The sequence below is a fragment of the Polyergus mexicanus genome, unplaced genomic scaffold (genome assembly GCF_030449975.1).
Source record: "Polyergus mexicanus isolate NDT 795.1 unplaced genomic scaffold, iyPolMexi1.0 SCAF_23, whole genome shotgun sequence".
NCBI classification, from domain to species: domain Eukaryota; kingdom Metazoa; phylum Arthropoda; class Insecta; order Hymenoptera; family Formicidae; genus Polyergus; species Polyergus mexicanus.
In genome coordinates, this window is record NW_027223343.1 from 3,233,575 (window position 1) to 3,258,801 (window position 25,227).

General features: G+C 31.8%; 1 protein-coding gene across 3 annotated transcripts in view; it reads left to right on the forward strand.

The window, feature by feature from the left end:
• The first annotated feature begins 400 nt into the window (after positions 1 to 400).
• LOC138942698 (potassium voltage-gated channel subfamily KQT member 1-like) overlaps positions 401 to 25,227 on the forward strand; it is a 122,810-nt gene continuing 97,983 nt past the window's right edge. For 2 of the 3 annotated variants that reach the window (XR_011448373.1, XM_070313137.1), the window contains exons 1-5: positions 401 to 1,048; positions 1,265 to 1,299; positions 13,230 to 13,589; positions 18,337 to 18,516; positions 22,540 to 22,708. Coding sequence is in view for 2 of the 3 variants with exons in the window: in XM_070313137.1 (XP_070169238.1) it covers positions 13,496 to 13,589; positions 18,337 to 18,516; positions 22,540 to 22,708 (443 nt within the window). In the remaining variant the exon portion in view is untranslated. Of the gene's footprint in view, positions 1,049 to 1,264; positions 1,300 to 13,229; positions 13,590 to 18,336; positions 18,517 to 22,539; positions 22,709 to 24,064; positions 24,109 to 25,227 lie in introns of those variants that run through there. The other variant, XM_070313138.1, reaches the window with a different exon arrangement.

Consider the following 25,227-nt stretch of genomic DNA (forward strand, 5'->3'; position numbering starts at 1 on the left):
AATTATACTTTTTATTTTGTACAATTTTCTTTTTTTTTATATATTCCTGGAGAATTGTATTCACACTCTTTTTAAAAATATATTATTTAACTTCTCACAAAGACTCACTTATACAATCTCTCTTGTATTTGATTATAATATAATTTTAGAAGTATCTGCTTCATTATTCTTTCCTCATTTCATCTCACATTATGATTATTATTCTATAATTAAACCATTTAAATCTGTTTAATTGCACAAATAAATCGTCGTTAGAAAAGAAACGTGTAATAAGGAGCAAATGTTGATAGTTAGAGGATCAGTAGTCGAGTTCCAGTTTGCGCCACCCTTGGCCGCACTGGGCTGCGTGCCGGCACGTGCGCGGTGCGCCAAGGCGCGCGTGTTACACCTCCTGTGACAGACTCGTCCGTCGCGCCGCAGGACAACTTCCCTCCGTGGCCGTGGATAAAGATAGAGCCGATCGCTGGAGCCGCCGCGTTCGTCTCCGGTATCGTCGAACGATCATCGAACACGCGACAATCAACGACAATCAACAAACTCGGCAAACTCCCTTTTGTCCTCGGAGGAGAGACTCTCTATTATCGGTTTTCGCGCGAGAACCGCGAGCGAACGGACGGCCCGCACGTGTACACACGTGCGGAAGGAAGAGGCGAGCAGGCTCCTGACACTGTCGCGAGACGCTTGTATTCTGATAACACGCGATCCGCGTATTATCGGGCCGTCGTTATCGCACGACGAGCGAGGCGGACAGGAAGCGCCGCGGTCACCGTTTTCCGCGCCGATTGCTGACGGAGCTGACGTCGAGCGGGATCACCGATCGCGAAAACGCGACGGGCGAATCGATGACGCGCCGTGTGTCGGAACCGGGAGCGCCGAGCAGCTAGCACGCGATCTTTTATCATCGCCCGGGGTCCTCCGCGACGCGCCGACGTGTCCGAGGGTGGAGGAGAGACGGCGAGGATCACGTCAGCCACAGCATTCTCGAGGACGGTCTCTAGGAGTCATCGCGCGACCAACCGCGGGACCACCTGGGTTCCTCTTGCAACAGGTATGGCTCGAATATGATATACTATTTATCTCTATATCTTGTAAAGGACGGTTTTCATTGACCATCGTTAATTGTCACGATTGCCGCGATTAACGATTGGTGATTGGCACGGTCGATCGATATACGAATCGAGATTAATCTGTAATAATAATATGGATGAAATGCTCGTAATAATGAAGCTTCCTGTAAATATATACTTTGTTTCTCCTTTAACAGGTCGCTATAAGTTGCGTTTCAAGATCGATTCCGAGGTAACTTACTCGTATACATCGTAACTATGATACTAATCGTTTATATGATGGTCGATCGTAAAGATTAAAATTGTGTGGTACGATGTGTGTGTGTGTTGTTTCTGTCTCTGTCTCTGTCTCTGTCACTGTCTCTCTCACTGTCTCTGTCACTGTCTCTGTCTCTGTCTCTCTCACTGTCTCTGTCACTGTCTCTGTCTCTGTCTCTGTCTCTGTCTCTGTCTCTGTCTCTGTCTCTGTCTCTGTCTCTGTCTCTGTCTCTGTCTCTGTCTCTGTCTCTGTCTCTGTCTCTGTCTCTGTCTCTGTCTCTGTCTCTGTCTCTGTCTCTGTCTCTGTCTCTGTTACTGTCTCTGTCTCTGTCTCTGTCTCTGTCTCTGTCTCTGTCTCTGTCACTGTCACTGTCTCTGTCTCTCTCTTTCTCTCTCGATCCATTATTCATAGAATTAACACCGGTTTAGAGAATCATAATATTGTTTTTCAAATCACTTCTTATACTATTGGAAAATCTGTTTTCTTGTTAAAAAATATGCCGGTTAAAATTTTTGTGTTAAATATTTAACACGTTGTTGTGTTGAACTCAGTTGTTACATTATTAAAATAATTGAAGAAAAGTGTAAAAAAAAACACGATATGCGCATATTTTCAATTTTACACAATAGATATGTTCCGTATTGGTATTTATCTAAATTTACAGAAAAAAATTTTGATTTTATTCTACAATAGAAGTAAGAGTGATTACAGATCATTGATAACATTTTTCGAAGTTAATTTTATTATTGAAAATATGTTGATTTGAGACACAAAATTTATTTCAAATTACTGTAAAGTTTGCATTTACTTTTTTGTTGAAATATTGACATATTATATGTTAAGTCAAATTTTCCAACGATGTACGTTTAACACAAAAATAGTGAAAACTTCAATAGTGTTGAGTATTTTTGGTTACACGAGGTACATGTGACCGTTTTAGAGACTCGCGGTATACAATCTTTCTGCGTTTTTATCTTCCGTCGATGAGAAACTCATATAAGAGAACACACGACAGGGTGCAGGTGCGTATGTAATGCGTGAAGATCGCAGGGCTTAGATACTTGGATAAGATAAAATATTTGCGCTTCTATGATATCGGACATCCTAATCTCTAATGTACATGTACGTTACCACCATACTAGATTAATGCCGAAACAGCATGACGAAAGGTTTTTCCTGTGTGACTCACGTCACGCGATATATACACGCGAAAGTGAGATCGTTTGTAAAAAGAAACGTGGCGTGAAGACTGACAATATCTCTCGTCTCTCTTATTACGTTTGCATTCAAGAAAATAATTAACGCTGAATAATCTCGTTGGGAGGAAACAATAGCTTTTCGGTCGCAGCGTAGTAATGTACGTTCTTTTTTGCGCGTGTTAACCTAGCGCCAGACTATGCGCGTATTCGCGATACGTTGATAGAAGATTCGTCAGATTCAACCAATCAGATTTCTATATATACTGTTCACGAATCACGAATAAACGCATAGTCTGGCGCTAGTTTTATTGAGTCTGGTAATTCGTGTTCTAACAATACAATACTCATTGTTTCCACATTTCAATCACGATTATTATCGACCATGATTAATTATTAAGCACTAATTATTAATTATTAAAATTATTTAAATATTGATTACTATCAATTTTTTGTAACGGAAATAATTATTCTCAAAATTTAAACTCTCGATTCGATCAACTGGTATTTGTTACTGAAAATTGAAAAATACATTAAATCTTTGATAATTATTTACTATAACGGATCCAGCTCCAATGACGTTGACCTTGACATGTATTGTCAAGGACATAATCCTGAGTAACTTTTCCTTATAACTTAATCGGCGGTCATTGTTTATTAAAAAGTTATTAACAAATAAGGTTTGAGAAATAAAATGTAATTTTTACATGAGTTTGTAATTTCTACGCAAGAAGCGAGATCCATCCGCATCAAGATGTTGGATAACTCAAATTAAATTTTCAGAAATAGATTTGGGTTAGGTTATATCTTCCGGAAGTGGAGCCTCCTCGTAGGGGGAGGGCGGAACCCACTGCGTTCACGCATACACTTTCCCATTCACACAATAATCGTGAGGTGAATCTCACTTCGCGTTGTAAAATATATGCGTGAATACAGTGGGTTTTGCCTCCCCCCCCCGCTCCCCCTCCCACGGCTCCACTTTCGGAAGATATAACCTAATCCAAACCTATTTCTGATTTAAAACTAAAATCTGGGTTACGTTGTATAACTCAAACCACAAATTTTCAGAAATAGATTTGAGTTAGATTACATCTTCCGAAAGTGGAGCCCCCTGGTAGGGGGGGGAGGGGGGAGGGGCGGAGCTCACTGCGTTCACGCATACACTTTCCCATCCACACAACAATTCTAGGCTGAACGTTGCTTCGCATTGTAAAGTATATGCATGAACACAGTGGGTTCCGCCTCCCCTCCTCCCCCTCCTACAGGGGAGGCTTCACTTTTGGAAGATATAACCTAAGCCAAACCTATTTCTGATAGAAAATTAAAATTTGATTCGAGTTACGTTATGTAACTCAAACTAAATTTTCGTTTCAAATCTAGCTTCAACTTTAAATATCTCAAAAGTTATAAAAGACCGCCGATTAAGTTATAAGGAAAAGTTACTCAGGATTATGTCCTTGACAACATATGTCAAGGTCAACATCATTGGAGCTGAGTCCGTTATAGTAAATATTGTGATGAAGTAACGGACACGCTTCGTCTCGAATTAACTCTTTATCGGATATCTCTATTTCATACATCGCTGTTTATAACTAAGCTTTATTGTTAAAAAAAAGGAGAAAAGAACGCGTCTTTCTTGAGTTTGCTCGAAATAACGAAACAATTGCTCTTGTCCTCCGCTTGTTTCATTTTCTCGCCGACTATATTTTTTGTAGTCTAAAATGTCAAGCCACAGATTAGCCTACTTTCCGCATTATTTCGGAGCTTTGGCGCTTCTGCACAAAGAATACGCGAAGTACGTTAATTGTATACGTATATGTAATTATCCGAGTTGTATAATAGCAATATGCTCTTGGAAACTATGATAACGAGCAACTGTGTAAATGAATTTTTGCGAGGATAGCTTGAGCTAATAGTAATGTCGCGTTGCTGCTGGAAATTGGATCGTTGATTATTTTCACGTTGAATGAAGTTGGTTATCAAATATGCAATATGTCAATTGTTTTATGCAAGTTAATTTAATTTATAACAAAGTATGCGAAATTTTTCAAAATTTGAATTTAGCTCTTCTAGTTTTTGTTTGCAGGAAAATTGAGTGAAAAAGTAAATATGTTCATCTTTTTCTTCAATTTTTCTGTATATCAATAAAAGTAATTCACATAGTCTATCTTTGAAAATATATTCAAAAAGTCTCAGAAAGAGAAGTAGGAATTTTCAGAGATTTTCTCAATTATGATGAAATTTTTTTGACTTTTTTAGTTAAATAATATTTTTTCTTGCGAAATCTCCAAATAAAAGCACTGAAAGCATATTATTTCACACGAAATAAGAACTGAAACATTAGCAAAATTGCTCATCAAATATCGACATAATTAAACTGACATGAGTCACTGTAAAATACTACGCGCACGCGATAAAGGGTGAAAAAAGGCTGACTATCACGCGACAACCGAAAATATGTACATATGTACGTGTATATACGAGTATGTATGGTATATGTTTGTCAATGATTTTTGAATATCTATTCTTTTATCGAATCATTTGTGGTTATCATAAAATTGAGAAAAAAGAATATGCAGGTATTCTCTTGTGCCAATTCAAACTTTGTTGCAACAAAGTTGGAAAAATTTGCTGATTAGAATAACGTCTGTTGTTTTTTCCGTTCGTGTAATCGTGAAAATTTTTCAAACTCTCGTTACATGTTCGAATTGGTTTTATTACGCGCGCTATATTTTGATTTTACATTTGCCTTAAAATTATTAAAATAATCGAGAAATTAATATTTTTAGAACAAACTGTAAAGCAATAAGGAATAAATAAATGAATTAAAGAGCGATTAAGTGTAAAAAAAAATATTTCATACGAACAAATAAAAATGAAAAATTAATAAAACCGATTATTTTCACATTAATGTTATATAAAAATTTATTTTCCATTATTTTAAACTTGCATTAATTTGATCGCTGTATCATATACGCATTGATAAATTTCAAAGCATACATTATATTTTTCTTAAATATCAGGCGTTTATTCTCTAGGATCGACATCTTTTTCTCTCTCTCTCTTTCTGATTTATCCGACGTATAATACTTGACTTTTAACATTATTATATCTGACAAGATAATTCAAATTGTATTTCTTAACATCTTATTCACATTTTTCAAACTATGAAGAAAAAGAAATCTAAAGATGTTCCAAGTAAAAAAAAAATAAAGAGAGAAAAGGAGAGAGAATTATATTTTATTATTATATTATTCTATGCGTATTATAGTAAATGACATTGAAACACGAATTAAAGTGGAAACAACATCTATGTTTATTCCAAATGATTATTTGATAAATTTATTGCATATAAGATGTGTAATGGTTAGAAGTATAATAGTTAGAATTTAAATTTATGTAAAATAACAAAGATACATTTTTAAGGCAATGTATATTATGAGAAGAAAATGAACGAAAATTAATTATTTTCTAATATAATTTTTGCTTAATTCTTTTTTATATTTCAACAATCGCAGCTTTAGGTATCGTGAAACAATCAAGTAGTTGACTTTGTAAATAAATTTTCAAATAAATTGCGTGGTATTTAATGCGTATTGATTATATAATGCGAGGAACTTAAATGAGATAATCGGAAAGATAGTTTGTAAAATGGAGAGTATTATTATTCTACTATTTCTATTTCGGTCAATTAATTACAGATTAGCATATTATAATATAATAATTAGATCTTTAATTGGCTTTAAATTTTAGTAAGAGAAATTTTTTCCCGCGAGGTTAAATGTAGTCGATCTTCTTTAATTAAAATACCAGTAGAATCAACATCAACGATAATGTTAAGAATATTCGGATGGTCAAAGCTATCGAGTAACGAGTACTATAGGCGACAATTTATACGCAGCTTGCGGATCAATTCGTGTATTAAAAATTAAATTCCTTTAAAGCAGTTGTCGGAAGTAATTTCTTTACCCGTAAAATGTAGTAGAAGCTGCTGATATGTTGCTGACTTAATAAATTGCTTACAATTAAGTTTTCTATAATTGACAAAATGATCTTTCGGAATTGAATTCTTTTTAACACGCGAGTGCTTTTAACACGATGCTCTTCAAAGATATCATCATTCGTCAGACAAATTTTAACGATTTCAAAGCTTTATATTTCGCACGATAGTTGAATCGCATGTCTATTTCACTTAATTTTTTATAAAGTTATATCATATTTAACATTCTGTGAAGTTACATTCAAGATTCGCATCTACATAATTAAAATAATCTGTATAATTAAAAATATAATAGTAAAGATACAGGAATTTAATAATATTAAGATCGATAAATCAATATTGAATTAAAGTCAATTTTTTCATAAATTAAATTTGATAAAAAAAATTTTATCTTTTGCTCTTTTTACTTGTATACACACATGGAAAAATTTATTAAAATTTTTTGAAAAAAGCTAATAAATTGAAAGTATAAATAAATGAAAAATAATGTAAAGCCAGCGGCATACGATGGTATTTTGTCTGCTGGATCGCTTGCTTGAAACTGTAATGGCAGTTGTGTTGGGAACGATGATAGAAAGTGACGTCATTAAGGACCGTGCTACTGGCCAGCCTGTTGAAATTTCCCATATAGCACTGAAGCTTGCAAGAACATTGCTGCAACATTGTAATATTGCATATTGCAGTTTATTGTCGCAGAAATATTGCAAAGACATTATTTTACAATATAACTTTAGCAATGTTACAGCAACATTCCGAAAATATTACAAAAAAAGTATTCAATAATCGCTAGTTCATCCGTTTACCACTATGCGGCGCATGTTGCGCTATCTACTCCGCATTTAATTTTTAATCATGATGATTATATAAAGTTTACAAAGAGCGGCTAGTAAGATTAAAAAGATATAATAATTATTTTTGTTAATTTAAGTCGTATGGTATGACCCTAATACAAGGGCTCAGACATTGGATTAAGAATTCTTTTAATAGTTTCCATTCTTATATAAAATCAAAAATTTGATAATAATTTTCTAATATGTAAGATACTTCAGATTTTAATAAATAAATTTTGAGATTATATAAAGACAAGAGAGATGTGAAAAAACTCGTTGTATGCGTAAATTCACCACAATCTTTTTGCATCCGGATATCTGAATATTTCGGATACAAAGAAATTGTGAATTTACACAATTGCAAATTGAGTTTTTTCTTATTTCTCTTAGATATTCTCTGTCACTGAAGGAAGTCGAATGTGTACTGAAAAATTTACATTTTATAATTTCGTTATTATTATAATACAGAAAATCTATATACACGCTAGATCCTGACTCTTATAGGCCTAATTTCTTATTATTTTTTTCATATGTTAAGGATATTATGTCGATAAATATACATAAAGCATTATTGCATATATATTATATTGTTAGGTTAGGTTGCTGCAATATTATATTGCAATATTTCTGTAGGCGAACATTTTACTGTTGCTGCAATATCATAACAACGTTGCAGCAACATTTCGCAATGTTTCTGCAATATTGCAATCTTGCAGAAAAATGTTGCTGCAATGTTATTGCAACCTTGCGGTGCTGTATGGATTGGTAATTGAATCCGTGCTATTTTTCTAGCATGTTTCTCTACTGGCTCACGAGAAGAGCCAATCAAGAGATCAGCCTCAGGTTATTCTCCGACAAGTCTTGAATGGAAAGAAATATGACGTCAACTAATTATAAATAGTGCAATTGCATTTTTTTTGCCGTTGTGCTGCAGTAACAATTGTCTGCTCCATATTTATTTATAGGATGCCAGTACAAAAGTCATTACGAAGCCAAGCCAGTAACATGGTAGCAAGCATGCAAATCCAGCAGATAAAATAGCATCGTGTGCCGCTGGCTTAAGAATACATGTTTCTTTTTTGTTATTGTTATTGCGGCGATATGCTTGATAGTATAAATATACTTTCTAATGGTTTTCTATAAATATCGAAAACGATGGTAATCTCATCGTGTAATCTCTACACGTGCACTTTTATATAAATTAATGTATAGAAGAGAAATTATTAATCTCTCTTCCGGAGAGATTTTTTTTTATAATAAGTATGGATAAAGAGGAGGGATATAACCGGGATTAGGGTTTGTGGACGCCGCCATTTCGTTTTCAGAAAAAAATTTTCTGTGGTCGCTTTGATAAATAGTCTCTGTTGAGCGGATAAAGAAAGACCACGATAGTCTACGTCCACCGAAAGTGATTTATATAAGCAGTGAGTCTCGCATCAATCTACCGTAAATTTTCGATTAATCAGACAATAGAGATAAGCTACCGTGTGAAGCTGTTAGTCGTTATTTTCAATATAATTGCCATTATAGAAAATATTTTTATATCGTTATATCCACACACACATGTGAATCGAATATTGTAATATATTATTTCTAAGAATGTGTTAAGAAATTTTTACAATAATATTACGTTTTAACAAAACCGAAAGTTTCAACTTGTTCATATGTGCATACTTTTTCTAGCCGAAAATGAAAAGAATTTCTCCATTATAATAATATTCAATAAAATGCAACTATATTCTTTATAGAATTAATAAAAGTAAATCATTTTAATGTATAGTTTTGATTGTAGGAATATTAATTACAAGATACCAGCGAGTCTAAATTTTTTATTATATTTAATGATTGTTTTATAAGTAATAACTTAAAAATAATTATACGAAGAATATGTAAATATAAATAGTAATATTTAATATTCAGTAATATTTACAGTAACACGTCTAATAAGGAGTAAATACGAAAAAAAGAAATATATGATTTGAAAATGTGTTTTTCTCTGTCTTTCTCCTTCTTCTTTTTTCATGTATGTGTATATATGTGTATAATATAGTGTAATAAATAAAATTTCTTTAAATTAGGGAAGAAATATTGTGGGATGTATGTATCATATTTTAAATACTATCTAATATATATATATTTAAATATTTGTGCAAAACTTGATTTAGATTCTCTTACTCGTTTAAAAGTTATTTATTAAAGATTGTAGCAAAATAATTATAGCAATCCAAAATCTTTCTACAAATTTTTTTTTCTTCTTTTGTTTCTTGCAGATGATTTCAAGAAGTATTAACGATCTCAAATTTTTGTCATAAATTAAGAAAAATATTAATTAGAACTATTTTCTTTTATAAAAACGGTAAAAACCATATTATTTGGTGATACTTTAATTCTTTTTATAATCTAGATTTATTTATTTGATTTTTCAACAAGTATAAACGTATAAAATGTTTTTCTTTTTTTTTCAATGTTGACAGCTTCCTGCTACTATTGTACAGTTAAAATATCCTTAAAAAAGAAACTAGAAAATCTATATATATATATATATATATATATATATATATATATATATATATATATATATATATGATTTTTAAGGTCCTTCCTCCAGAATTCACATATGAATGATGATAGAAATCAATAATAACTTCTACATACTTATGTCATGTATGAACGATGTAATTAATTCAAAACTTCATATTATCAAGAATTAAAAAGGCTACTAGAAATTCGTATTATTAGAGATCAATAAAATATGATTCGCTTGCTATGAAACGACAATTACCGTCATAATGCTCGAATATTTCTACTGCATGCTGAACTATTCATATTTTCCGCAGTAATCAGCCATTCTTTCACGACGATAGCATAGGAGGAGAAAGTGTGCAAAAAAAAAAAGAAGAAGAAAGAAGAAGTATCACCCCATACAGCACCGAAAGATTGCAAAAACGTTGCATAGACCTTGCATTGAAACATTGTAATATTGCATGGAAATTGCGAAATGTTTCTGCAATGTTACTGCAAGCCTGCGGCAACGTTGAAATGTCCGCCCTCGGAAATATTTCAATGTAAGACTACAGTAATGTTACGGTGCAATGTATTTGTAATATTTAAATACATTGCTACAAATATGCAAAACGCTTCAAATTTAATACATAAACTTTGAGAACATATAAAAATATCCAAGAGAGATAAGAAGAAAGATTGTGAATTTACGCAATTACAACGAGTTTTTTCTCGTCTCTCTTGGATGTCTTTATATATTCTCCAAGTTTATCTATTAAATTTGAAGCATTTTGCATATTAAAAAATTATTATCAAATTTTTGCTTTTATATAAAAATGGGAACTATTAAACAATTTTCTGTTATCTAATTAACATCGCTATTTTATAAATTATTTACAAGTTTAAGAAATTGATAATGATTAAATAATTTAATTCATAAAAATTAAAATTTTATTTATATAAATATTATACTCCATATCTTAAGTAGACAATAAACGGATAATTTTAACTTTTTTTGGATAATTATTTGTCCGATTTTTGAACACTCGATTCAATATCTGAATTTCCTGTGTTGGGATTGTATCAGACAAATTAATCTGATAAAAATAGTTATTATACCTTTAATATTACTAACCGCTTTTTGCAAGCTTTATATAACCATCGTGATTAAAACTTAAACTTAAATACGGGATAGATAACGCAACGCGCGCCGCATAGCGGTAAACAAACGAACTAGCGATTACCGAAAACTGTCTTTTGTAATGTTTTTGAAATGTTGCTGTAACATTGTAATAAAATATTACAATTATATGTTCCAATAATGTCTCAACAATACATTACATTGCAACTCAACATTACATTGCAACTTGCAAGATTGTAATATTACTGCAATGTAATTGCAATGTTCTGTGCTGTATGGGACGTATGTACGAAGTGATAACGTCGCGGTTAGGGGAACACGATCGAGTTGCGAATCGCATGTCTATATGACAACTATATAATTCTTGCGAACTAGACCCACTAACCGAGACACGTCGGTTATCGATCTACGATATTACACGCACGTATGTGTGCATAAGCAAATACGGTGTGGGGGGGGGGGGGGTACGCGCACACTTCAATGCTCGCGTGTGTGTACGTAATGTAGACAGAGAGAGCATAAAATATGAGACACACTTCGATAACGTACATTTGAAAAACTGCATAATTAATCGATGGGAAAAGACAAATTACGATAAAGCGGATACGAATAAGATTAATCGAGAGATAAATTTTAAACAAGAATTTATACGTTTAAAAATTGAAGACCTTATTTCTCTCCCAATCCTAAATTTATATTCTTTTAAAAACTGAAGATTATGTTAAAAAGCGTGGAAAATTCATAATAAAGCTACTCAGTATAATCCTTTCACCGAAGAAAAATAAGACAAGTTCTAACAATAAATATTATATATTTATCGTTATTAATATTCCCCACTATTCGCGTTACTTTGGCAACAATCCCCGCAAACAATACCGTATTCCGTTATGAACAGGCGGAGTACATCGACCACGAAACTTGAGCGCATGTATAAAGCCAGATAAATGACAAACCAGACAATTTAAGCCGAAAGGACATTTCTTTGTTCTTTCGTGTTTCACTGTAATGCAGACAGGGAAAACTAATTATGATATTTCATTGTTCAGCAGCTATTGTTTGAAATTAATTTCTCGATTTTTAAAAACAGCGTACATACATTGACTACATCGATCGATTGCTGCGATATTTACAATTTAATAGTGACTAAATAAAATGACATATGGAAGGTTATTATAAGTCATTAAATCTTCTTTCTATCTCGCTAAAATTTTAATAAGAATAAAAAATCAAATTTTTTTAAAATTATAATTATGTAACCTAATAATTATATAATTCAAAGTGGAGAAAGTGACAAATGAGAGCCGCGACGTGATTATTGGCGCGCAAATCTTTTATTGTTAAATTTTAATAATAAACGTGTATTAAAACGTGTACATTTCGAATCGTTTTCTTTCGTCCATTTCTTCAGCATAGATATAAATAAATATTATATTGTAAATTACCGACAGATACATGTGGCGATGGCGTTTCAACGTTGTCTAATTTGTATAGATTTTACACGGGATTTAGTGAGTTCTTCTCTCTGATTATCGATTTTAATTTAAAATTTAATTACAAATATTGTATATGTCAGGTTATAAAATACCAATGTAATCTTTATATATTTATATCTAGGCTGAAGATGGACCAAAAAACAATGCGATACGTAGTGATTCCATGTACTTCGTAATTGCGCTGAGGACGGTCCAAAGTCAAAAAAAAAAAGACCAGAACGTACGCTTTTCGTGATTTTGTCTATCTCGTAGTCAAAATACAAACCGCGCTGGCTCTTGATTGCCTTTTATTTCCTTCGTATGATATATTTATAAGAGCCTTTATTAATTAATTAGAAATTTTATTTGGATTTTATTATATAATTTTATAAATGAGTACCCGTGGTAGTAATCGCGGTACTATTATATTATATTAATAATTGTGTATAATTTTGATTTTTTGAAGCTTTGAAATTTTAAAGTGTTGGAATCTCGAAGATTCGAGGCTTCGAAACTTCGATCTTCGAAGATTTTAGTACCGAAGCTTCAAATCTTCGAACCTTCAAAGTTTCGAATGTCGAAGCTTTCGAAGCAAATCGTCAATTCTAATATTAACATAGTATCAGTGTCACTATTTAACATATCCAAATTAATACAAAAATTTGTGTGAACTGTTTTGGACATGCGGTATATGTTAGATTTAAGTCAAATTTTCCAAAAGTCTATATCATTCTATTTGCAATAAATCTTTTTCTGTAACAGGGCAGGAGTAGACGAGGCAATCGACGAGGCCCCACTGTTGGCAAGTTGGTGATTTGTCCGATCTTGGTGATCTGGGCATGGTCTTAATTGCGACGGTGGGGCGATGACGCTCAATAACCGTCTGTCATCATCAGCAGGGGTCCCTCAGGACTCGCCCAGCTTCCTGTTTCCGGTTTCGGTTCCGAATTTAATCACTGACAACGATTGTCTCTATTCAGGAAGAAACGTAGCGAAAACGCGCACGACTGTCGCAGTCGGAAAGAGATATGAGAGACCGTTCTCATCATTACCGAGATCATCACGGACACGCCATGCCCCTCGAGGAGGTTCAAGGACTGTTACTTCCACCCTCCAGAACAGGTGAGTCCCGTTCTTTTTCCCGCGACAAAAGCATCCGAGATATCTTCGCGCTTCTAAAATCTTTCAAAATATGGGAATAAAAAATAATAGTATCTTATGCGTAGAGCCAGGCTTGAATTAACGTAAAGAAAGAAACTGTGAGACTGTTTAGAACACGCGTCATCCATTCCACCTCCGCTCGTGATCCTCAATCGACGATCCTTACCGAAACAGATGCTCTATACAGAAAAAATGCACGACGATTCGATTAATGCCTCGATATCGATGCTTTGGGGGGTTAAAAACTTTGAACTTTTATTAAAAAAGGAATATCATGTGCATAGGGGCTCGGTTTGTTTTAAAATAACGATGGCATCAATCTACAACTAACACAAGTTAGCTATAGATAGCAGCTATTGTTACGAAAAAAACAGGGATACCCGGTTTGACCCGCATACCCGGTTTTACCCAACTTTCTCCTATATGTATATATACAGGGTGGACAATTTTAATGAATCCACGCGAATATCTTGAGAACTGAGCTCGATAGATAAAAGTTACATGGACTTGACCTTGAGTGACCTTTTCAAGGTGAAGTCAATGTGATCGATGTTTTCTTAAATGAAACCCCCCATTTTTTATTACATATCCTTGTAGCTTATCTCGAGAGCTTTTCAAAACACTATAATAAAGTATTTTTCCATTAAGTACTTTTTGCGTCATTTTATATCTTAATCTGACATATTTTGATATAAAAAATAAAATATTTCGTAGAATATTTAGTTTTCGATAATACTTTTACGTACAGAATAACGAGACAAATCAATTAGTAAAAAAAAAATAATTGTTTTAAAAAGTATGTAATTATTTACAATGTATTTTTTAAACATTTTTTTTTTTTTTACATTAATTGATGTGTCTCATTACTCTGTACATAAAAGTATTACGGTAAGATTATCGAAAACTAAATATTTTATGAGATATTTTATTTTTTATATCGCAATATATCAGATTAAAATATAAAATGACTCAAGAAGTATTTAATGAAAAAATATCTTATTATAGAGTTTTGAAAATAAGCTGCAAGAATATGAAATAAAAAAATGGGAGGTTCCATTTTAGAAAACATCGATCACATTGACCTCACCTTGAAAAGGTCATTCAAGGTCAAGTCCGTATTTTTATCATATGGCCCCTTCAAAACCAATTTAAAATATCTGCGTGGATTAATTAAAATAGTCCATCCTGTATATAAGATGTAAGAAAAAAATCACAATCTTTTTTCCTAAATTTGAAACATTTATTTACCCTATTCTCTTTTCTTTCATATTTCCTTATCTCCATTAAAATTGAGATCGCGAAAAAATTGTACGGTACCTTATGTAATATCTCTCTTACATACTAACTGCTATTCAAATCGTATGTAGTAAAAAAATCTCAATTGTGTGCCAAGTAATACATTAATGTCTTTTTCGTTGAAAAAATAATTATTCTTATCTTAAGTACACGATCGATGCAGATAATATCTTATTTTTATGGAAAGAAATGTTTTCGATTAAAGATAATGTTTTGCAATTTAAATGGGATTCGATTTTTAATCCCACCTATACGAGTATACTGTTTACTTATTACGCGTATCATTAAAACATTATATCCGCTTTATCCGCGGGGCGGGGGGGGGGGGTGGGCACACAAAGGTTAGTCTTGTGAACGGTGGAAGATTATGGACAGATTATGCCAGCCGCGTATATAAGAGCTCCAGCGTGAGCGTATTCAATAACTCTCTTTCTCTTTTTTTTTCTCTCTCTTTTTTGACTCACCTCTTATTAAATTTTCATGAAAATCCGACCCGAATTCCGGCGACAGAAAAGGCGCATATATATAATTCGTATGAAAACTCTAGCTTTATGAGCATCGGCCTGTGAATCGTAAAACTTCAAAACGTTTCTCTTTATTACTGTAACCATACATGCATGAAGATCGTGGCAGTTTACGACAGCCCAGGTGTACGGTTCGTCTTAAGGAAGGATACTGAACTAACAATTTTTATGAAGACCCTCTTTAGGGACACAGCTAGGGACAAAACTAGGGTCGCATTTTAAATATTTAAATTTTTTATACTACCGGCTTGTTTCCAACTGGATAGCCTTGTTTTATTGCAGAATAAAATTTAAGATATGTCAAGTATAATATCATCCCATATTTAACCATGGATATCTTATTAACCATAACCGACACCTAAAATTCCTCTCGAGCGTTGAATTCCAACAACATACTTTATTTTGATTGCAATAAAACTTCTCTAGCATGTCACATATTGTAGCTATAATATAGCAAAGTTCATAAAAATAGCTCTTTTTTGCAACTTTAATTGCAAATTTCTCAAAATTCTGACGCGATGAAGCAATTTCGGAACCGGATTCGTGTTTAGCGTCCAAAAACCTATAAGAAACGACTATTACCGTTTTGGTTTTTTTTTTTTGCACTATGTAAATATATACATTGTTTCCAAAAATGTTGTTATAAAATAAATTATTATTTGCGTGTAATAAAAATTATAATTTTTAAAGTACATTATTAAAAATTTTAATATAAAAAAAGATATTTATTTGAAGATAAAAGATTTATTGAAATGAAGAGAATCTGTCTTTCAAAACAAGCAGTCGAAAATTAAATTATTTAAATAAATAATTTTTTTAAATCAAAAAAGATTTTTTGGGGATTTAGTATATTTTCTTTCAGTGTATGTACGCACACGCATAATATACGTAACACAAAATTAATTCGAAACTGATGAGGAAAATATTTTTTGGAAATTACATCGCGATTTTGGAATCTTTTTTTTCTCTATATACATTTTATACATATATGTATAGTCTTATGTGGGCCCTGGATAAAAAAATGTTTATTTTCAAAAAGATCATATAAAATTCAGTTATGCTCTTTAAAAATTTGATATTTTTTTCTTGAAACGAGTTTATCGTATTTGAATATTTTTTACTATTTTTTTCCAGCTTGAGATATATTTTTAATCTAAAGTAAGATGTACAAGAACGATATTATGGTAAATTCAATAGAATAGCTTATTATCGAGTCATTTAACTATATAATATCTCCGCACGATACGTTTTTGCCATGTAGTTTAATGACACGCTAATATCTTCTCTAATCCGTAAACGAGACATATCGACCGCGAATTGCGCGAATAAATTTTCCTCAGGATTAAAGCTTCTGCCAACCTTATATGCCGTAAGGCAAAACCGTTATAAATTAATAAACATCGCATCGATCGATCGTACATCGAATTATCGCAGGAACGAATCGCGACCGACCGAGAAGACGAGTACTTCGTCCGATTAAACGGATTCAATTTTAACTCGACTCATTTGGGGATGAGGGCAAATGATACGGGGTTAATTATCACTTAATGACATCCTGTTGATCTCTATCCTCTTCTCCATTACCCTTCCCGGAGATCTCTTAGCTCAATTATCATTTCTTAATGATAATTTCGCAACATCAGGGCAGCTAGCCTGAGATAGCACGCGATATTGTATATGTAATTAATAGAAAATATAATTAACATAACTGAGGAGATGTATTCTGATTAGCTTTCTCATATTTTTAACAGATTGCAAATTTCAAATCAAGGACGATACAAATTTGTTTTTTTACAGAAATGCCACTAAATAATTATTAATATCTCTGTCGTTTGTCTTACTCTCGAGTAGAGATAAAACAAACACATTTCTTTGTAATTTAAAAAAAAAAAAACAATTGAAAAGAAACAGTTGTTTCTTCTTGAAAAAAAAAAAAATTTGTTTTTGTTTTTTCATTATTTTTTTAAGTACAATATTATTTTTCTTTATATTTTTTGTTAATATAATAAAAGAAGCTAAAGTTCTTATAGCATAAAAATTCTTATTAATTAAAAATAGAGAGTAATTACGCAACATTGAAGGATGGTTGGCTATTGTATTTGGCTAGGATCGGTGAAAGGGTTTATTTTTTTATAAAATTTCAAATTTTTCCAGAAAAGGGTGCGGTTGCTTTAATTTTCGCGAATTTTGAGATATCGGGCTAAATATATATATATATATATATTTTTTTTACATGATTAGAGTATCATTAAAGGATGGTTGCAAATTAGAAAATAGCACATTGCATAGCAAATTTCTAATTTGCACAATTTTCCGCTTGTTATACTTTGTTATTGAGAAAATTTACACTTCGTTAAGAAAATTCATTTTTTTTACGAGAATAAGAAAAATGTCACGCTCAAGGTTTTGTAAAAAAAAAAAAAAAAAAAAAAAAAAAAAAAAAATCTACTCTCGAGTAATTAGAGTTAAGGATAAATCTTTGATATTCAATTAAAATTATTACAATTATTGATTATATAAAATACTTGTAAAATGAATAAAAAAATTTATTTATAAAATAATATTTGTTTTTGGATTTGCGGTTAATGATTTATTTTGACTTTTATTAAATACATTGATGGAAAGCAATCTTTTAAGTAAGAGGTGCTTTGTGAGCGATTACAATTCGGCGTTTTCATGGGCGAATTAAGAGAGCGCTTGTATAACGATTTTCATTTTCTCGCCACCGAATTCACTTGATTCCCTCTCACCCAATTAGAGTGCGCCCTTCAATTTCGTCATGAAGAAACGGCGACGGCTTAATTATCTTCTCTCTTCTCGCGTTCGATCATTTATTTTTAACGAGCCGGCTCACCGTAGTTCTCTCTTTCTTTTTTGTTTTACGACAGGTAACCGGGGACCTCTGAATGTGACGATTGTACAGGTCGGCAGAGGAAATGGAGGCGGTGGAGATGGCGGAAGTGATTTACTGAGATTGGAACCGCCGTCGGATTTAAGACCGGTTCCGTCGCCCCTATCTGACACCAGTACTGTCTTACAGTCTGACAACAATGACACCTTGGGCGGAGGTGAGAGAAGTATATATATATATATATATCCCGATATTATATTCGTTTCAAAGATCCTTGATACCTGTCTCAACTATATTTAATTTTGAACTCGGCGTTTAAGGCGGTCATTCCAGACATGTTAGATTAGGAACCTCTGAAATCAACTACCAGGAACAAAAAAATTAAATAATTTAAATAATTTAGAAAGGTTTCAAATTACTATAAATATTTTTTGCCACAATTTCTAATAAGTAACTTTTAAACGAGTAAGCGAATCTAAATCAAGTTTTGCTAATGTTTATTAGGATTTTGTTAATACATGTGAAGATTTTTATATTCTTGTGTCTTTTCCTTGTCACAAATCCGTCAATAAGTGCTACAATACACGATTTTTCATAAAAATCAATATAAACTTTAAACTTAAATAATTTAATTTAATAAATATAATTTAATAAATAATTTCTAAACTATTAAGAGAATTGTACTCAGATTTTGCACAGATACTCAGAAGAAATAGCGGAATAGTCTACGCGAAATTTTCATGTTTTTGTCAATATTTTGACATATGACACACACAACTTTAAGCAAGACACTTCTTTTTATTCTCGTAAGAAAATGAATGTTCTTAACGAAGGGTAAATCTTTTCAATAACAAAGTATAAAAAGTATAAACGTAATTTTAGTGCCGGAGCATTTTCTGTGGAAGCGCAGATAGTAGTTTATCATATGGACATAATAAATTAAACAAATCAATGATCCAAATTCAACATTAAGTGATGTTCAATGTTAAATACGATAAATGTTTACATTAACTTGCACCTCACGGATCGATTCATTTTTACGTATATTATAGAGGGCACATTCCTAAGTAACGCGCACTTTTGAATTTTGTGGCGCTCTCTTCTGGGGAAATATGCAAGTTTAAATTTTCACATTTTTAATGCTGCTTGAATTTTAATGCTACTATTTGCTTACATTTTCGGAAACAAAGCTCCTTGAATTTTTCTATTTTTCATGCGAAGCGAGGTTCAACGCAAACCTATGTATGTACAATAGTTTCTTAATAGTGGAGCCCTACTGCATGGAGGGGGGGGGGGGGGGGGGCGGAACATACTGTCTCCACGCATATACTTTTTAATGCGCAAATATAAAGTGGAAAGTTGTAACCCCATGTGAAATCTTACTTCGCATTAAAAAGTATATGCATGGAAACAGTATGTTCCGCCCCTCCTCCCCTGCGGGGGGGCTCCACTATCGAAAAACTAGACACATAGGCTTGCGTTGAACCTCGCTTTGCGTGGAGTAGCAATTGTGAGAAAGTATAATATACAATTTTTTATATCTTATTAAATGATATTTATTTTATAAATCATTTGTAAGAGGATATACATCTGTCATAATGTTAAAAGATTCATTAATACGTCTATCATAATTAAATTGATGTTTAAATAAAAACTCGTAAACAAAAGAAATTCTTAGCGAAAATATACTGACAGTGACGCAAATGTAAACAAAAAAACATAAACACGCAAGTAAGATATAGTGAAAAGATCATAGAGATAATTGCGAAAATTATGATACTTCAAAATCGTATATCTCTGAAACGAGAAGAGAGCGCCACAAAATTCAAAGTGCGTGTAACTTAGGAATGTGCTCTCTATAATATATGTATGTAAAAATAAAAATGATCCGTGAGGTGTAAGTTAATGTAAATATTCCCCTTAAATTCTGTTAAATTCTCAAATCCGAAATATAAAAATACGAATAATGAAAATTACACACAAAGGTTCTATTTGTGATATCTTTGTCTAAACAAATCACATATCGACACTCAGAAATTTCACAAAATATGCTATTTGATTGGATAAAAATGTTGTGCAGTTTCTTACTATTTTAAGATTATTTTGTTTAAGTAGAGTTTAATGTATAAAATTTAAATTTGAAGGAATTTTCGAGAACAAAATGCACAAGTTTTGATTATTACAGTATGAGAAAAGTTTTACGGGTTTTACTGTTATAAAATAATAACGAAATTTAATTGTAATTGGTATCAATTGTCTTTATAAGATAATGAGATATTCTATCTAAAATCAAGCATTATGTGTGTGTTGTTTACAGTCATATAAAGTATTTTTAATATATTGAACACAGCAGTTCCTAATTAGACATTGTACAATAGCACATTAATTGCAATTTCTGGAAATGTCAGTCTACAGGGTGAATCAGTAACTCTTACCATCTCGAATATCTTCGAGTCTAGAACAGTTACGAAAAAATTCTTCCTACAAAAGTTTTATAGTTTCAAAGGGGCCATCGAGTGGTGGTGACACAATTCGTCGGAGTAGCGGCTCTTTGGAGATCTCAAGGTCAATTATATATATATATAAAACGATATTCGAGATGGCAAGAGTTACTGGTCCACCCTGTATATTTCTTAAATATTGATGATTGAGCTTCGTTCGCTTTTAGTACGCGGTAGATTGTGTGTCATATCCTGCAAACGGAAGCGTTTGAGCAAAAAGCTTTCGGTTACGGTCAGTTTGCCAAGGATTGATAAATGAAAAAGCAAAGTTCCAAAGTGCATTGAAAACAAACGTGGGAAAGATGATACTGACAATATTTATACAAAGACGATACTATAATGTGTTATAATGTCTTATATTATATGTTCCAATAAGAAAGATGTAATCAATATATGTAAAATTATTAAATTAATTTTTTTATTTCTTTAAAGTAACATAAATTTATCTATGTAACAAATTTTCGTATATTCAAAAGTAAAAAAAAAAAAAAGAAAAACTTAAGTTTAGGAAATCGTAATTTGCACAATTACTCGATCGAAAAAAAAAATTTCTATTTTTATTACGAAAATAAGAAGCAAACGGACTAATGAGAGCTAAAGGCAGGAAACAATGCTTGAATAATTATCTTCAAAAGATTTCTTTATCTATTTAGATAAACATTTTAGTTTCTTTTTAGATCATCTTCGGTAATTATTAACAAAATAATATATAGAGTGTCCTAGATCACCCGTACATCCCTTTTTTTCAAAAACTAAGCATTTTAGAGAAAAACGTTTTCAATAAAAATTGTATGGTTTTGAAGGGAACATAAGATGGTGTCATTGGTTTGACCTTGGTTGGCATCGTTAAGGTCAAGTCAAGGACACCTTTAATTTCTTAAATGGAACCCCCTATTTTTCATTACATATTCTTGTGGCTTATCTCGAGAGCTTTCCAAGACACTATAATAAAGTATTTTTTCATTAAGTACTTTTTGAGTTATTTTATATTTTATAATCTGACATATTTTGATATAAAAAATTAAATATTTCGTAAAATATTCAGTTTTCAATAATCTTACCGTAATACTTTTATGTACAGAATAATGAGACAAATCAATTAGTGCCAAAAAAAAAAACAAATAATTATTTCAAAAAATACATTGTAAATAATTTTCTTAAAAACAATTATTTTTTTATACTAATTGATTTGTCTCGTTATTTTGTACATAAAAGTATTACGGTAAGATTATCGAAAACTGAATATTCTACGAAATATTTTATTTTTTATATCAAAATATGTCAGATTAAAATATAAAATAACTCAAAATGTACTTTATGAAAAAATACTTTATTATAGTGTCTTGGAAAATTCTCGACATAAGCTATAAGAATATGCAATAAAAAATAGGGAGTTCCATTTAAGAAATTAAAGGTGTCCTTGACTTGACCTTAACGATGCCATCCAAGGTCAAACCAATGACACCATCTTATGTTCCCCTCAAACAATTTTTGTTGAAAACGTTTTTCTCTAATATGCTTAGTTTTTGAAAGAAAAGGGGTGTACGGGTCTAGGACACCCTGTATATCATACAGAAAAATGTTTATTTCTATTTTTCTCGTCGCTAATTTATAAATTTATTCCAAATTTCGTGAAGAATAGTATAACAAAATTGATGTACGTTTGCAACACAAAATTAATGTGTGTTATATGCCTGCAGTTCTTGTCACGAATGAAGATAAATTTGATAAATTTCCAGGTGTCGATCCAAGATTATTACTGGGAACCGGCGGTGATCGAAATACCTGGGAAGGTCGCTATCACGTGAAGGAACATCGACGTGCTGGAAAAGCTACTTTCCAAGGTCAAGTTTACAACTTCCTGGAACGTCCCACCGGCTGGAAGTGCTTCCTGTACCACTTCTCTGTGTAAGTAACGACGATATTCGATACGTGCATGCGATTTTTGGCACGGCTTTCTAGTTGAACACGTAATAACACATTATTCACAATAATATGTATCAAGGGGCGAAATATTCATAATGAATCCATATCCGAAATGGCGTTGGTATTCTTCATTTTTCGCTTAATAATAAACATTACGTCGTTTACCGGATATCTATAGTTGCAACGAGAGATCCAATATAAACCCATACAGCACAGAACATTGCAGCAATATTGCAGCAACATTGCAACATTGCCGCAATGTTGCTACAATGTTGCAATATTGTTGCAATGTTGCTGCAATGTTCTGTGCTGTATGGGAAAGATTAAAATAAAGAGTTTGCGGCATCGCGTACCTCGTTCACTCGCCTCATCAGTCACTCGCAACGCTCGATAAATCAAAAGAGAATTAACGCACTCGATGGTTCTCTACAGTATCAATCTTTATTGTCATTTAATAAACATTATTAATGTAGCGCTTTAAAAAAGATTGATGGGAGTTTCAAAATCTCTCTCCACCTTAGATCTGATATGCGAGTGTATAGTGATTAATATATATAAAATTGATTTAAGAGAAAGCAGGTACTTAATTAATCTTTGTCCATAATCGTTAATAAAAAGGTTTCCCCTTTGAACTACAATTTAAACTAAATGGATAAAAGATTACGAGAGATTATTTTTTTAAACGAGAGCAATTGAATGACTCGATGAAGGAGGCTTTTGAATTTAAACTCGCTGGAAATAGAAGCGGAAGAAGTTACGAGATCGTAACTCGAAGTTTGCTATGATAAGAAATCTATAGTTTCCGAGTGATATTTTCTTGGCTCGCCATTCATGGTTAGCGTTATAGCGGATACGAAATTGTTTATTAGAAATTTATATGACGAACGAGATATCCGTTTCTATGCGAGAGCGCTTTATGCTTTCCCAGAGAGTATTTTTTTCAACGTATATATTGATAAATAATAAAGGTTTATCACGTTACACGCAGACACAATACGATCGCTTATCAGAGTTTATCGTAAAAAATAGGAAAAAAAAAATAACGAGAGATATGATGTTTCATTGTAGAATATAAATAATATAGTATGCAGAAATATTCTTCCAACTATTGAATTTTTTAAGCATTTGTAGAATATACTGTTTTAATACGGTATTTTTTTTACAATAATATCAAATTTGATACATCACATGTACTGGTTAAATACTTTTTTCTACAAGATATATTTATAATTAGAAGAAATGTATATTTTTGAACAATTATCCATGTCATATCGTTTTATCGCCCTTGGAGAATTAATTAAATTTGTGATTAATCGATGATCTTTCGAAATTTTGCAGTTGCACGCGTTCGAGATATATTCTGCAGATTTTTTAATAATTTTGTGACGTATAATGAGTACAATTTTTGTCGAATACTCTTATTAAATTGGTATACTCTTTACAAAATATATGCAAGGATATAATAAATTTTTTTTTATTATTCTCATATTTATTAAGGATGTTTTGGCCGTGCAATAGTAGCGAGAAACTTTTAAAAAGAACATATTTCTTAGATTTATACTGTTTAAAAAATCAAATAAATAAATCTGGATTATGAAAAAAATTTAAGTCTCACAAAATAACATGGTTTTTAATGTCTTCTTTACAAAGAAAATAGTTGTTACTAATATTTTTTTCTAATTTATGACAAAAACTTTTGGTCGTGAATACCCCTTAAAATCAATTGCAAGAAACAAAGAAGCGAGTAATTTACAGAAAAATTTCAGGTTACTATAAATATTTTGCTACAATTTTTAGCAATCATCTTTTAAACGAGTAAGTGGATTTCGAGTTTTGCATAAATGTTTATTAAAGTTTTGTTAATACATGTAAATATTTTTATTTCGTTGACAGTGTTTTCATCTCGTTAAATTTATCAATAAGTGCTACAATACGCGATTTTCCATAAGAATCAATACAAAACTTTAAACTTAAATAATTTCTAAACTATTAAGAGAATTGTGCTCAGGTTTTGTACAGATACTCAGAAAAAAATAGTAAAACGATCTACGAAATTTTCATGCCATTGTTAATGTTTGGACAAATGACACATATCATCCTTAATCATAGCGTATTTATACGAGGCATTGTTATAGTTCATGTAGCTTAAGTTTGATACGCATAGATGGCGGATCCCATATTGGTATTAACTACTCGAGGTGTCTGATCAATATTTACCTTCTGCCATTTATATATCTAAAATGAGAATTTATACTTACATCGTTTCACACAAAGTATGCATTTTTATTACAAATTTTTAACACTTTTAGACAATATAAGAATCTTTGTGATGTCTCGAGATATGCATCTATTATTATTAGAAACTTAGATCGCGTAACTTTTCAATTTTTATACATCTATGTAATTCTAATTATAAAATTCTGTTTTACATAAAATTGTTAAAATATTGTTTTGTAACATTCACTTTTACTTTCTTGAAGTTTAATCTGCGGAAAGAACTG